This window comes from Solenopsis invicta, chromosome 3, assembly GCF_016802725.1.
Source record: "Solenopsis invicta isolate M01_SB chromosome 3, UNIL_Sinv_3.0, whole genome shotgun sequence".
NCBI classification, from domain to species: Eukaryota; Metazoa; Arthropoda; class Insecta; order Hymenoptera; family Formicidae; genus Solenopsis; species Solenopsis invicta.
Window position 1 is genome coordinate 24,447,338 of NC_052666.1, and position 14,746 is coordinate 24,462,083.

Below are 14,746 nucleotides of genomic sequence, written 5' to 3' on the forward strand. Positions count from 1 at the left end.
AATTAATCCATCTGGTCAACCAACTTAGATTGAGTGGGTGCTATTTTATCTATAAATGCATATATGATGCCAGTCGCGGGCAGCCGCATTTTCGCATTCCGTTAGTTATCCACAAATTTTATGTGTATGTTGAAAACAAGTCGAAACGCGTCCAGAAGAAAGCGATTATTGACACATTGTTGATTGTAAAAAGGCGAACATTAACATAATGCCGAAAATTTTATGTATCAATTAATTATTTTAATTTAATTGCACAATGTTAACTGATTAAATCATTACGCACCTGTAATTTCCGCGTTGATTCATATACTTAATCCTTTTATTTTTATTCTTTTCTTTAGTTTTGTTTTAATATTGGTGAATTTATTGTATTCAACTTTTTTAAAAATTAGATTTAATAAATAAGAAAAGATTTGAAAATTTAGAATTGGTTTACAATAATTTAATTTTATCTTAGGTATAAATTATAAAAATTTTTTTATTTACTAACTTTTCCCGATTTTCCGTGGCCATTTTAAATTTTTTAACTTTTCCCTGATTTTCTTTAACTGCTAACAATCCTGTAAATAAATAAATAAATAACAGTGTTTCCAAACCTGTGGTTGTTCGGCCGATACCCAGTGCATCTCAAATTTTCTTCTCTGATCTCTCTCTCTCTCTCTCTCTCTCTTCGTTGTCGCCTTTACACGCGCGATTTGCACAATTCATTCGCAACTGTCTTATGCAACATTTATTCGCGAAAATATGGAATTAATCGTAATAATCATAAAAACACAATTGCGCGACACATTTTTGATACGATTTTATCGTATCACAAAAAATTAAGTTTGCGCAAAATCACGATGTCGCGTGAATTAAGGAATATCCGTCTCTCGTTGTAGAAGAAATTCGTAAATAGGATAGGTGACAAGCAGTAGGGTGTAACTACTGCAGCCGCAGGTGTGCTGCCATTGTTGCTCCCAACTATGCTTTAGTACACTTTCCGCGTTTTTTAACAAATAGCACATTGCGTTTTATGACAATATTATTATCTCGTATTACAACATAATTGAATACGTAAAATAGAAATCAGTATTTCTAAAATGGGACATTAAAATTCTATGCGATTTTACAATGATTGTAAACTATAATTTTTTTTTTACATTTTAGATGAATTTTAGTTAAACATATTGCAAAGTATGAGTTTTAAGATAAAACGACTAATTTATAAGTATCGAATCTGTACTAAGTGATTGCCAACTAATAAAGTACGATATTATTGTTAAATAATATCGACGTGTTAATTTCAAATGTTTTCCTAAACAGTTTATTGGTGATAATTCAGCGACTATTGCAATAACCCTGCCAATATAAGTTGCAAAATTCATTTTTATTTGATGCGTTTTACATTTCAATAACGTATTGTTTCGTAATCACTAGTACAATAAATTATCACATTCATGAGAATAAATAATATCTATAACAGATAATTAAATAATACATCTAAAAATGTGCTCATTTTTTTATCCGTTGTCTATTTTGAAACGCCAATGCTAAATTTAGAAGTTTAATATGAAAATATATCTTGACAGATCATAAAATTCTGTAATAATTTAACAAGTATCTGCGATATAGGTCTAACTATTATTTCTTCATTTAAAAATTATTGTGATACACATAATAGTGTAACATACATACAATTGCTTTTTCCTTTTTTTAATACTGTAACGTACATTCTTTTTCATATGTCGTATTAACAATGTAAAAAGGCACTTTTCACAAATTACTTCGTATTAACACTTTGCAAAAGGTCGTATTATAAAATATTCCGCAGTATTTCACTCATTGCGAATTTCTTATCGTCAAATAACAAGAAACATAATATCACTCGCAATCTTGTAATAGCAGGCTCGAAATTTGGATCGAGTTCAAGTGAAGATTTGTAGAAACTTGCGGCAGTTTCGAAATCACCCTGTAAAAAATGTGACTATTAGATATCCGCTTCATTTTACAATCTTGGCCAAAAGTATTAGGCCCTTCGCACAATGGAGGAATATTAGGAATAAAAATAAAAATTTGTAAAATCAATAACAATGGTACAAGAGGCTTAAGAGCCGTACAAGATTATCCTTGCTAATATAAATAAACTAAATTTTCAATTGTATAAGCAAAGTTATACGTTTTAAGTAATATTTAATTTACCAAAGCAGCATGAAGATTAGCGACAACGTAATGATTTATTATGAAGTCTGGACCGATTGAGAGTGCTATCTGAGCGATCTCGAGAGCCTCATGAAAATAATTCTGTGAGCTAAGTAAAGACGCCAGATTTACAAGAAGTATGTCTTGCATATCCTTCGGCGTATTCTCTAAGCTTTGCCACATACAATCCAACGCTTTGCGACTGTCGCCCGTCACACGCCAATAAAACGATGCGGCTATCGCCAAGGTCCAAGAGGCATAATGCTAATTCAAGGCAGTATATATTGATTATGATGTTATGCACGTAAAACACCGAATATGTAATTACAAAATCTGATAAATTACCTTTTGCAAAGCAAACGCAATTTTAGTCCCAAGTCCATGCAGAGTGTCATTCTGCGTACCAGTTATCATCATCAGCCATTCGGCCATATCGAGTTCGGCTTTATATTGCAACAACTGCGAGAATTGCACTACTTCGGTTACACGACTCATCTCGGAATTACCTTTGTTACATATTGGTTGTAAATTTGGGATATCATCGCCCAATGATTCGATCTCATCTTCAATGCTAAAATCGACGGATCAATTTACAAATGATTCGTGCACGTGTGATATGCATACATAATAATTTTTCATAATTTATCGATTACGTACGTCACATTTCGTCGTATAAATTTGTGAAATACAAATAGAGAAGCGGCCCAATCTTCATACTTGAGCTCGTCACATTCATCCTTGTTCGGATAATATGACTCTTTTTGATTGTCAGGCATCTTATCGGATAATGAGTCAGTATATGCACGTAGCATGTCCTTCGATGAAAATTATATATAAACATTTATTTATGTGTATAGAACATCTCAAGGATTTGTAAATTAAATATGTAAAATAATCCAAAGTATTATCTAATTTTTACAATCTGTAATTTTGTTAGAAAAGATCTGCTTACGTTATCTGAAATTCTAGTCATATGCACGTGTGGTTCGTGTAGTTTAGTTGCGCTATTAGGAAGTAATAATGAATGTATAAGACCTTGGCGCGATTGTTCTTTTTTATTGTAATATGATACATCCAATAATCCAATTTTGTGATTACTCCAACAATTTATCCCTGCAATAAGTTTTCTACTATCAGCTAAGCTACAGTAATAGAGGACATTCATATTTTCATTTTGGATGAAAACACTATTAAAAAACAAACATCTAAATCCATCTACATCGTGTATAAGAAATAACATCAAATTATGTTACACATTCAAAGCAGGTAAAATAATAAAAGAAGCATAAGTAAATAACAATAATCTTTATTATATACTATTACATAAGAAAAAAAACAGCACATATAACAAGACAAGATTCTGACAACTTAAAATGCATAACTGTAAGCCAAAATTATTACGTTTTGCTAACTTCAAGCAAAAATAAAACGTAAATTCAGAGTAGTGTCAAATAAAAAGTACATAACACAGTCTAAAACAGAATCTACTTTTAAGATCTATGTGCGAAAATACGCACCTGTTTCTTCTGTCTTTGTCGAAACGTAGTTAATATGTTTACAATTCTTGACTTGTCGTTTACGCAGAAATGTGTCACTCGCTTGCAAATTATACTTAGTAATTAATACAGAAGGTAGGTTCGTAGAGTGTTTTGTGTGTAAATTAATTCTTTGTTCTTCACAGCCTGTGATTATGACAATGTTTGTCATTATTCATCACAATAATCTGTGTTTTTAGAACACAGTACCATCAACAGTGAACTAAATTAACCAACTGAAAATAAACATAAAAAATTCTGTGCAAATTTAATTACAAATAATAAAACATAATAATCGCAAAAAAAGAAAATCAAAGATTAGAAAGTGTTAAAAAACAAAAGAAAATAAAATTAGTAAAATACAAAAAAAAAATAAAAAAATATTAGCCCAAATATTTCTTTCCTCTAAAAATAAATTCTATACCATTAATAAAAATCTAGATAAACTAAACAAAAATAACACAAATATAATACAAAAGATTACATCAAACTAAAACAAAATAATGTAAAAAACATCAAATATTATTTACAAAGTGGTAATAACTACATATCTACATTACATCACGTTACACTGCATTATAATTACATACCTGGATAATTACCTGTGACAACATTAAATTTTTCACGACAGGCTAACGTTTTCAATAACATTAATGCCCTACCGTCATATAAATGTGAATCCACCCTTAATGCTTGTTTCAAATAATGTATAGCTCCTGTGTAATTTCCTTTTATATTCAGCAATATACCAAATAAAAAATTAGTCATTGGCTGAAATATAAATTGTATAATTTGATTTTTCTTTATCCAATCAAAATATACGTAAAAATGATCTTTTTGAATACTTTAGAAATATTATTTGTATAAACAAAGTTCTCCCTATAATATATAAATTTTAATTATATTCTTCATGCATACCTCCACAGCATTAATCCGTAAGGCTTTGTCCGTAATTTTTAAAGCATCGTCAATTAAACCTACTTTATGGTGTATGGAAGCTATGCTAACTAATGGTACATCTTTAAATTCTTTTGGAACACTTTCCAATGCTAATTGAAGGCAATCCAAGGCTAAACGAGGTTTTCCCGCTATTCTCCAATGTAAAGATGCAAGCATAGACAATACCCATGGAGCTGCAACTTTCTGTTTTAACACAGTTCAGTTTTTCATCAGAATATTACAATTATGATGCAAAATAATTAGAAATGTGCAAATTATTTGTGAAATTGAATTGAATCAAATCTTTAATGACATGTTCGAAATTGAAATAAACCAAACCTGAAATTTTCATGTCGAATCGAATTTCTTTCATTCAAATACAAATCTAATTTGAATCAAATTTTCTGAATTTATGGTACATTACATATTAATTTAAAAATAAAGTGTTTTCAATGACATTGTAGATTTTTTTTTTAATAGACGAGAGAATCAAGAATTTTAAAAAATAATTAAAAAAATAATGTGTAAAATAAAAATTTATAATTTTAAAATTTATAAGTTTTGGAAATCAGGCATAAAAATTGGTACGCTCTCAGGATATAAAAAAATCAATATTAAATCAAAATAGGCAATTGATTAAAAATCGAATCGTAGATGACTTAAAATTCTAGAACTATTTGAATTCGAACCTTTCATATTCCACTGTGATTCGATTCAAACTGTTCGCACACTTATAAAAATAGTAAATTATACCAATTCAGTTGCTGTTAAAATTCTTTGGCCAATTTCTGCTAAGTCCGCGGTGTGAACCAAATTATGTAGAAATGGTTTCAATGAAGCATCCGGCGAATGCTGCTGCATGGTTGCGTCTAATAACGTATGTGTAATATAACGCTCATTAAACGATTTAGATGATTGGCATATCGGTGGATGCCATGGTAATGGATGCTTTTTCCATGGTTCTATATCAATCAATTCATTTACAAACAAATGTGTCCTAATAATATACAGAAAGATACACGTTACAATTAATGTTCTATATCATAAGGTACAGAAACGTTTAAAATACTTACGCGTAACCTTTGTTTTCAGGCGCTAAATAAATAGGTAAATATTGCTTTCCATCTCCAAACATTAGCATAGAACTATCACAGTCTGATATCTTTGGCCAATGGTCTGCTTCAAAATCTTCATTTCCTTTTTTAATTTCTACATTGTGATATTTTGGACTCTTTGTTGGCGAGACAAATAAATTATTGTACTCAACATTTAATTCCGTCATCATATCTGTAATAATAGGCATTATATTTATAGGCAATATAAATTGTAAAATTCAACTTACTTCTACGATGCAAAAATTGTAAAAGTACCTTTTGTGATAAGATTACTGCGTTCCTTTTCTAGTTTCTGCAGATTTTTCAATAGGTGAAGACTAACATGTACATTCTGCAGCATGTTCTCAGCTACTTTTTTCCTATCTCCTAAATCCACGTAAGATAATACAATGTTATTATCGATATGATGAATTGACCTTTCAACTGGATTTATCGCAAGTAAATCTAGATTTTGTTCTCGGGCAAAGGCAAGCTTAATTTCCCTGGTAGTAGATTTAATATTTTGCTCCCAGAGCATATGCTCGTAGAGCTTGAACCATTCCTCCTTCCAGTCATGATACGCATGTATTTCTGATAACACGTTTCGTAAACGCCTGTAATAAACGTAATCGTAAACATCTCAGCGCAGTTTTTAAACTATGAATAACAATGTAAACTTACTGATCGAATAATAACAAAGACGTTTCCAAGAAACGATGACATAATATGGCATATTTCATCTGTTTGGCCTCTAATGTGTCGGGTGCCAATCTCAAACAGTTATCATAGCACGCTGCAGATCGATCGAAGTCGCCAAGAGATGTGTAAATGTGGCCCAGCGCCAGATGATGATGACTCTCTGTTGGATTATGATCTATTGCTGCGTGTAAAATAATTGCAGCCTCGCCGGAATATCTCGCAGCGTGTAAAATGCCGGCGGTAGTCAGAAGAGGAATATCGCGATATTGCCTTAATCACGTACAATGCTTTCGTTACGAGATCAGTAAAATTACGGCGCTCTTCTGGTGGACACTTTTCTTTAGTATCCTTTAAACGCAAATTTCTTATCATATTACCTTGGAGCGCGTACAATCGCTCTACGACTGCACTCTAAAGCATTATAAGCGTTTCCCCTGATCCGCCAATAAATCGATGCTAGATTCAAGTATATCCAGGAAGTATTATTGCGAGATAAGCTGTAAGCGAGTTGGTGGCCAAATTGATTGAGATCGATGTTCAACGGTAGATACTTCATTAAACCGAGCTCTTCACGTTGAGTTAGATTCTTTCTGTTCTGCATTGCCTGAAATACAATAAAAATGGCATTACAGATTACATACTCGTATGTTGAGACTTCTGTATAAAGCAGAAGTATTTATGTGTAAAATATAAATAATTTATATTATGTGTATACAATATAAACTGTGTGAACTTTGTAACATGTCATCTATAAAATATAATTTATAGATCATTGAAGATTCACAGATTTCATCAGAAATAGTGAAAATTATATTCTGTTTTTGTATCTTTAATATTATATATTTTTATTTTATTACATATATATTATAAAAATATTCTTGGTCATAATCCTGGTATAAAGAGCAACATGATATACCTACTTTAAGATGTTCAAATGTGTATATACTGAAATCTAATGGAAATGTTCTTCGACAGTCCGGAACAGTTTGTTTACTATTAGCCACCACATTATATAACATATAATCGGTTTCGCTGTAACAAAGTATTATTTTATTTTTTAATATTTGAGAAATATTTTCTCCTTTATTTATATTATTACATATAATCACTCACTCTATTCCATCTTTAAGCCTATAATCAATCACTATACTGGCATATACATCGACATCGGCCAAAGATTTGTCCCATGAGAAACAGTCAGAGTTTGAATTTTCTGCATCGGCCATGCCCAGACCAACAAACTGATTGTCAATGGACACTTCCTTCCTGGAGATTTTCTTATATATGACATCAGCCGTTTCCCTGCGTTTTTCCTGTTCCAGGAATCCCAACAGATCATATGGTCGGCGCATATCAAAAACACTATCATGCTGAAAACATGAAGAGATATATAATTCAATGTCAAATGACCATATCTATTGATTAAATTATCAGGGCTGCATTCAGCAAACATTAGAGATATCATTTTATCTTTATTATTTACCAAATGTTAAAAAAGAATAAAATCTATGCTTATATCATTTTCCTTTCTTTTCTGATCTTTACAATGAAATCATTACTTATGATCATAAATTGCATCATCTTTCAACCTAACCTAGGTTGCTTTTAGAAACATTGTCTAGGTACACCTAATCATTGTATCCTCCTTTTGTAAGTAAATGAATACATAAGTACTCGTTTAGTTACAACTACTTCGACTTGTGAATTTTCAAAATTATGACATGGATGGAAATTTTATTTTTTTATCACTTTTTGAAGTTAATCAGTGTTTAAACTGAATATTATTAATTTCATATAATACCAAATGCTAAAAATTATATTCTTAAAAAAGAAACAATTTTGTTATGTCAGTTTTTAAATTATTTTTCAAATTAGTTAGTTTATAATAATTTCAGTAATAAAATAATTATTTTCCACAAGTATTTTATTTATATATGTAACATTAAATATTATAATATTAAGAGAAAATAGTTTTGCTTCATCATTTTTTAAATTACAATTTATAATCATTTTTAGTAATAAAATAGTAATAAAATCATTATCTTTTACAAATGTTTTATTTATATAAAATAATACCATTAATATGTCGATTTAAAGGATAAATATCAAATGATATTAACCAATTTCGAAACGTAACCTCATCCCCTAAGTAGGAGATCTGTATCTGCGTTTTATTATTGAATTATACAGAAAGAGGAGACACACTCACCTGCGGCTGAATTCTCCCATTTTCCGTGACGTACCAATGCTTGGTCGCCGAGATCTCGAGTATCACCGCGAGCACCGTGACGATCTTGTAGGACACATTGCTCCGGATCATTTTCCACGACATAACCCCATACGACGAGCTTCACCGTTTCTGCAGGAAAAAGCCGACAGCATGGACCATGGTTATGAAAACGTGCACATTTTTCTACACGTGCAAATACGTCGCACACAAGACAAGAAACGCACAAAGACAACTGCGTATTTTTTGTCAAAATGATTCGAATGACTCTAGAAAGATTCTAAACACGATTACGAAATACAATCACAACACGGGGTCTCAGTGACTGTCAATGACTGTCACAACGATAATGTCGTCGACATCAAGTTGCCAGCCACTGATGATACGACTATCATAATAAAATCGTTATCATTAGCGTCCTAACAACAAAAATAAATTTAAATGAATTGAAAATTGCATTCTTTTTAATTTATCCAAATTCGCACTTTAGAATCTCGGGTGATGAATATTTTTGGATTCAAAATGGACTCAAATGGATTGAAATACGAAATGCACTATTCATCATTTTGAATTTGGATGAATTTCACCATTATATTATTTTTGAATTCAAATGGATTCGAAAAATCTGAGCACATATTTAAAAATGTCAAAATGAATTTACTTTTATCTATTTTATTTTTGTTTTTTGGGATTTTAACACTTAATTATACATGTACTTCCTTATTATATTTTCAAACATGAACATATTATAACATATTATTAATTATTATCACACTAAAGTGTGATACTCTCGATTATTAAATTAACAAAACAATCAATCGGAGACGCGGAAAAGAGGCTTCAAATTAGATAAAAAATTAGAAATGTAATATTATAAATTAAATTGCTAGCCAATTTAATAATTTTGATGTCTATAAGCATATAATAGTATCTCTGCAATCTCCTTTTATCCCGAAAATTGTAAAAAATTTGTTATGAAAAATATATTATCTCGGTTAGGATTTAAACCTGGATCTCCCTATATTCCATGCGAGCGTCTTAATTTATAAAATAAAATATTAATTTATAAATAAAATATTAATTTAATCTGAACATAACTTTTAACTTAGTTTCTTGTTCATGCAACTTTTAATGTAATTAATTTTAGCCATTAATTTTAACTTAATTTAGTTTAAAAAAAAAAATAATTTTCTCTCTCTCTCATCCTAAAAATTTTAAATTAAAAATATGTACATACATCATATTGTTATGTGTCGAGATTTACACGCAACAATGCCCATCAGGGTCGATATATTAGAAATACCATACATAATACCGCTTTGTGTATCGCTAAGACGAGAGATCTATTTTAATTATCTGAATGGATATTTTCTTTAACATAATCTTACTCTTAAATAAAATTATATTCTCGTCCAACTACAATGTTATCATGTATTATTTTTAATTCTTATAGGCGATAGATTAATTTTTATCATTCAATTTTACTAATTAATTTCAAATGACTTAACATTTTTTAAAAAAAGGATCATCCAAACATGATTATTGGCGACTTTGGGCGTGGAAATTATAAACCAAATTTATTTGGAGGAATAAACAAGAAATATTTATTCCTTCAAATCTCAAAACTATATGATAACTATCTCAATACTATTTTTATAATATTCCACGATATTGAAGTAATATGCCAAGAATATTATATAAAGTGAACATATAACATTGACAGAATATCTCCATGGTATTGAAAAATATTAAATATTAAATATTCTCAGAATATTTATAGTAATATTGTTTTAATTTTTAATAATATTCATATAATATTCTAGGAATGTTGTGTACTTATAGGGATATTTCTCTGCATTCTTCGTGATCGAGATAAAAGATTGGATTGCAGCGTGGCGGGGATAAGCGGGATGAGTACGAAAACGGAAACATCATTCGATAAATTTATTTTCAGATGAATTTAAAAGAGATTCTCAATTAAAAGAGATCTCAAGTTAAAATTCATGAAAAAGAATTCTTTTTTGCGTAACAACGTAAAAGAGATATTAGAATGTTTTTACAACGCGTTTCTACGATCACTTAACTCTCTTATCACGGTCACGTGAAACTCGCAAAAGCACCTGTATTTGTAATGGTCGCAAAATATGATAATTTCAGTCTTATCTTTCAAACATGACATGACGAACGTTCACGTTACGTTACATAAATCAATTACAAAAATACGCGTTTTCGTTATTTTTTTCCCGTACAATACTATACATATACACGCATAATCGCAAACTTCCTGTGGACTTCAGTCGCGCCTTTTCTCTAGTCGCGGCCTTGGCAAGGGAACACGTCTCTCCTCCGTCGAGGTACACCGAGGTGGCCCGCGCCTGCGTGCAATCGCGGCTCCGCACTCACGGCGCCGACCGACGGTTCCACCAATTGCGGAATGTTATGAAAGTCCTCGAGACTCCGCGGCACCGTGCTCGTCATCCGTCATCCGTCGTCCTCGTACCGCGAACGCAACGCAACGCAACGCGACGCGACGCAGATCGAGCTCGGGTAGTCGGGACAGTTCGCCAAGACGCGCAGTGTAGTCCTCTCCTTCACACGCAGCCGCGGCTGTAGAAACCACCCTCGTGTCTCGCGCAGCCACCACCATGAGCCTGGTGCGGCAGAACTTCCACGAAGAGTGCGAGGACGCGCTCAACAAGCAAATCAATCTGGAGCTATACGCCAGTTATGTCTATCTGTCCATGGTCAGTTCGCGGCGTCTATCGATCAGGCACCCAGTCACCCCTCCGTCGTCGTCGACCGCGCGATCGAAAAACACCCAGCGTGTAATGCACTTGAGAATTTTCCCTCGACGGTAACGCGATCCGGTGCAACTCGATGTATTATACAGAACCGCTCCTAAATGTCGTACACGTGCACCTCTCGACACTACCAGCTTAAATCTTTCATACTGATCCAAAACTGACGTTACGTAAAAAGTTACGTTCATGAAATTGAAGATGTTGCGAGGAGAGATATGCTATTCGTCAACAGCTAAACAAACACCGAATATAACGTAGATATAATGTTATATATAATATACATGTGTGTTATATCCATATTATATTCAGTGTTTGCTGAGTAATAGCGAATTCGATTGGACCCATTGGCGTACATTAAAGCCATCGTGATCTAATCACTGATCAAACACTGACCTAATCTAAGTATAAAAATAAAATGCAAATACCTTTGCAAATTTGACAATATACCTATTTTATCAAACCGCAAAAAATATACTAAAGATTTCGTGTTTTAACCAGTTTATATATTTATATTAAACCCATACACCTGAAGAAGAAACTAATAATGTCAAATCAATAATCATTAGTTCATAACATAATCTTCTTTAAAAAATTTGACAACTTTAAATGAACATAATAACCATCTTACATGTGAAGAAATTGCTATAATTTCATCAGAAAAATATATTTGCCTTTATTCAATAATAATTTTTATGAATTGAGAAGAAGTATTGTATAAAAAATAAAAACATCTTCAAGAATTATAATCTTATAATAATATTATTATTAAATTAATCATATTGTAAGCTCTCTTTGAATTATTTTATTGTAATATAAAAATAAAAAATATTTTTCTCTGAAATTTAAGATTATCAAACCTTTTAAAGATTTTATATGTTTTTATGTACATTTTTATGAGACAATACTCGTACAGCACAGAATATTTCAGTCATATTTTCAATGTTTCTGCAATATTACTAAAACGTAATGTTGTTGCAATATTGCTGAAATGTTTCGTATGGATAATTGTTAATTGCATACTAATTTTTTTCTGTGCGTCGATTTGTGTGCGATGACTTTAACGTGCAGCAATGCGCGCTAGTGCGTTAGCGTTCCCAACCGAATTCGCTATAAATATCGTGAGCTCTCGGTATAACCAACGTACGTTTTTCGCTGTTAACCAAAGTATGCACGTTGAAAGTCACTACGGCAATGTTCTCCACTGTCGATCGAACAAACGCGCCCGCGCGGGAATCTCTCGCGGTTCCGAGGTTTAAATCGACGACTGTCGATCGGAAAAGCCGCTGATTGTTGGCGCGACGTTACGGTTTCCCTAGTTGAAATTGATCCCAATATCTCGTAGTGCATCCTACCACATGAGTTTCCTTGCAGGCGTACTACTTTGACAGGAGCGATGTCGCGTTACCGGGTCTATACAAGTATTTCAAGAAGGCGTCGGACGAGGAGCGCGAACATGCCACGAAATTTCTAACTTATCAGAACAAGCGAGGCGGCGACATCATCCTGACGGACATTCAGGCACCGTCCAGGAGGAACTGGAATAGTGCGAAAGACGCTATGACGGAGGCTCTGCAGCTAGAGAAGAGAGTGAATCAGGTACGTATGTGTTGTGCTGTATGAGCGCACGCGCGCGTAATCGATTCGACATAAAGGTATCTTGAGGAAATAAGTAAATCTTTGCAACATTTTATACTCTTGACTACATACAGTAGAATTTCTACTATGTATGTATGTACTGTATGTATTTCTATATGTCAAAAATTTGCGTGCAATTCTAAAAGCAACTTATTAATTTTTACATGTATTATATTACATATATAATTTTATATGTCTATATTAATTTAAATAATTTTATACGCTTTAATGGCATTCAATATTTTTTTATATTTTGATATTGAGGATGATTGATGAAACGTTTATTATTTATATTTCAGAAATTAAATAACATTTAAATTTATTTAGCGATATTGAATATCTAGTTAATTTAACAGATCTCTCTTTTTCTCTCTCTGTCCTTTTGACAAAATAATTGAAAATGAAGAAGTAACTACCGTTTTAATTGTAAAAATTCCCGTGTTGCGTTTTTTATAAAAGATTCCGGGAAAAAATTTTCATATATTATATATAAAATATGGCCGTATATAGATATACATAATTACTTATATATATATTTGATATATAATTATATGAAACATTTTTTTTGGAGTTCGAGAAAATTTATAGCTAATATCCAATATTTTTGTTAAAAAGTGTTAAATTATTAATAGACATATTTATGATTGTCATAAATTTTTAATATTAAAATCGAAGTATTATATTCATTGTCGGAAAGTTAAACAGATGCGGATTAACAATAAGGTTCAACTTGGCGCGCTCCGCTAATTGAGTCTCAGTGTTTCTCTCGCCATTTGTTAATTTAATTATTACGAGTAGTATAATTGTTTCGCTAAACACACCTATTTCTCTGTAAATAGTGTGATTTTAAGAGAGAAGACAACGATCGGGGGTGTAACTCAGTGGTAGAGTGTCCGCTTCGCATGCGGAAAGTCCTGGGTTCAAATCCCAGCTCCTCCAACTATTTTTTTTTCTTTTATTTTATCATCATGTAACACACGAAAATCATAAATTTCAATAGTTTTCTTGATTTTTTTTTTTTGCAGAAGTTGCTCGAGCTGCACGGAATCGCCTCGACGCATAACGATGCGAATTTCATGGATTTCTTGGAGAACGAGTTCCTGCAAGAGCAAGTGGATGCGATAAAGGAGATCGCTGATCATGTGACAAATCTGGAGAGAGTCGGGGAAGGTCTCGGTGTTTTTATTTATGACAAAGAACTGAAAGATTGAAATAAACTGTGCGTTTGAGAATTTGCACAAAACAAAATAAAATTAAAGATATTTAAGTAAAGACATTGTAGATAAATATCACGTCGTTGGTTTATATAATAAATTCGGTAAAAATAATCAATAAAGAATTCGTGTTGAAAAAAGATGCTGCATATGAATAGACGAGAGAAGAAGCGAATGTTTTAGGCGTTATATATCGTTGTTCCAATCTCCGATGAGGAGAAGGCATAGCTAGTGTAATTTTATGCGGCTGCTTGTCGCAGGAATGATCAATTAACTTTATCGTGCAATTATCTAGCGGTTAACTTTTTGAAATATATCATATTTCTAGGCTCTACAAATTGTAATCGCACACAATGTTGTATCGTTTTAAATCAAATATTAATAATATATATAATTATTGAAACTTCTATAACAGTAGCAG

At 31.9% G+C, this 14,746-nt stretch overlaps 2 protein-coding genes, 1 long non-coding RNA gene and 1 other non-coding gene across 9 annotated transcripts; 3 read left to right on the forward strand and 1 right to left on the reverse strand.

Moving 5' to 3' along the window:
- Positions 1–1,350: 1,350 nt before the first annotated feature.
- LOC105197194 (tetratricopeptide repeat protein 17) lies at positions 1,351–12,848 on the reverse strand. Of its 6 annotated transcripts, none has more exons than XM_011163455.3 (17): positions 12,621–12,848; positions 8,658–8,807; positions 7,562–7,818; positions 7,369–7,480; positions 6,826–7,052; positions 6,431–6,718; positions 6,026–6,363; positions 5,729–5,942; positions 5,409–5,652; positions 4,635–4,859; positions 4,307–4,487; positions 3,699–3,863; positions 3,134–3,294; positions 2,839–2,996; positions 2,527–2,752; positions 2,182–2,445; positions 1,351–1,951 (listed from the first exon to the last, which is right to left on the reverse strand). In XM_011163455.3, exons 2-17 carry the CDS (start codon positions 8,778–8,780, stop codon positions 1,796–1,798), a joined length of 3,339 nt encoding a protein of 1,112 aa, XP_011161757.1. In that variant the 5' UTR covers positions 8,781–8,807; positions 12,621–12,848; the 3' UTR covers positions 1,351–1,795. The 6 variants fall into 6 exon arrangements, with proteins under 6 accessions (XP_011161757.1, XP_025992615.1, XP_039302331.1 ...); XM_026136830.2 differs by lacking the exon at positions 12,621–12,848 and adding an exon at positions 10,925–11,058; XM_039446397.1 differs by lacking the exon at positions 12,621–12,848 and adding an exon at positions 10,796–10,933.
- On the forward strand, positions 7,816–8,874 carry LOC120357049. The gene is made up of 2 exons (XR_005574237.1): positions 7,816–8,098; positions 8,639–8,874. It is a non-coding gene; the product is annotated as an uncharacterized LOC120357049 (long non-coding RNA).
- On the forward strand, positions 10,709–14,739 carry LOC105197193 (soma ferritin). Its single transcript, XM_011163451.3, has 3 exons — positions 10,709–11,419; positions 12,848–13,072; positions 14,137–14,739. The coding sequence occupies exons 1-3, from the start codon at positions 11,321–11,323 to the stop codon at positions 14,320–14,322; spliced, it is 510 nt and encodes a 169-aa protein (XP_011161753.1). The 5' UTR covers positions 10,709–11,320; the 3' UTR covers positions 14,323–14,739.
- Trnaa-cgc lies at positions 13,979–14,050 on the forward strand. The gene has a single exon. It is a non-coding gene; the product is annotated as a tRNA-Ala (tRNA).
- Positions 14,740–14,746: the final 7 nt, after the last annotated feature.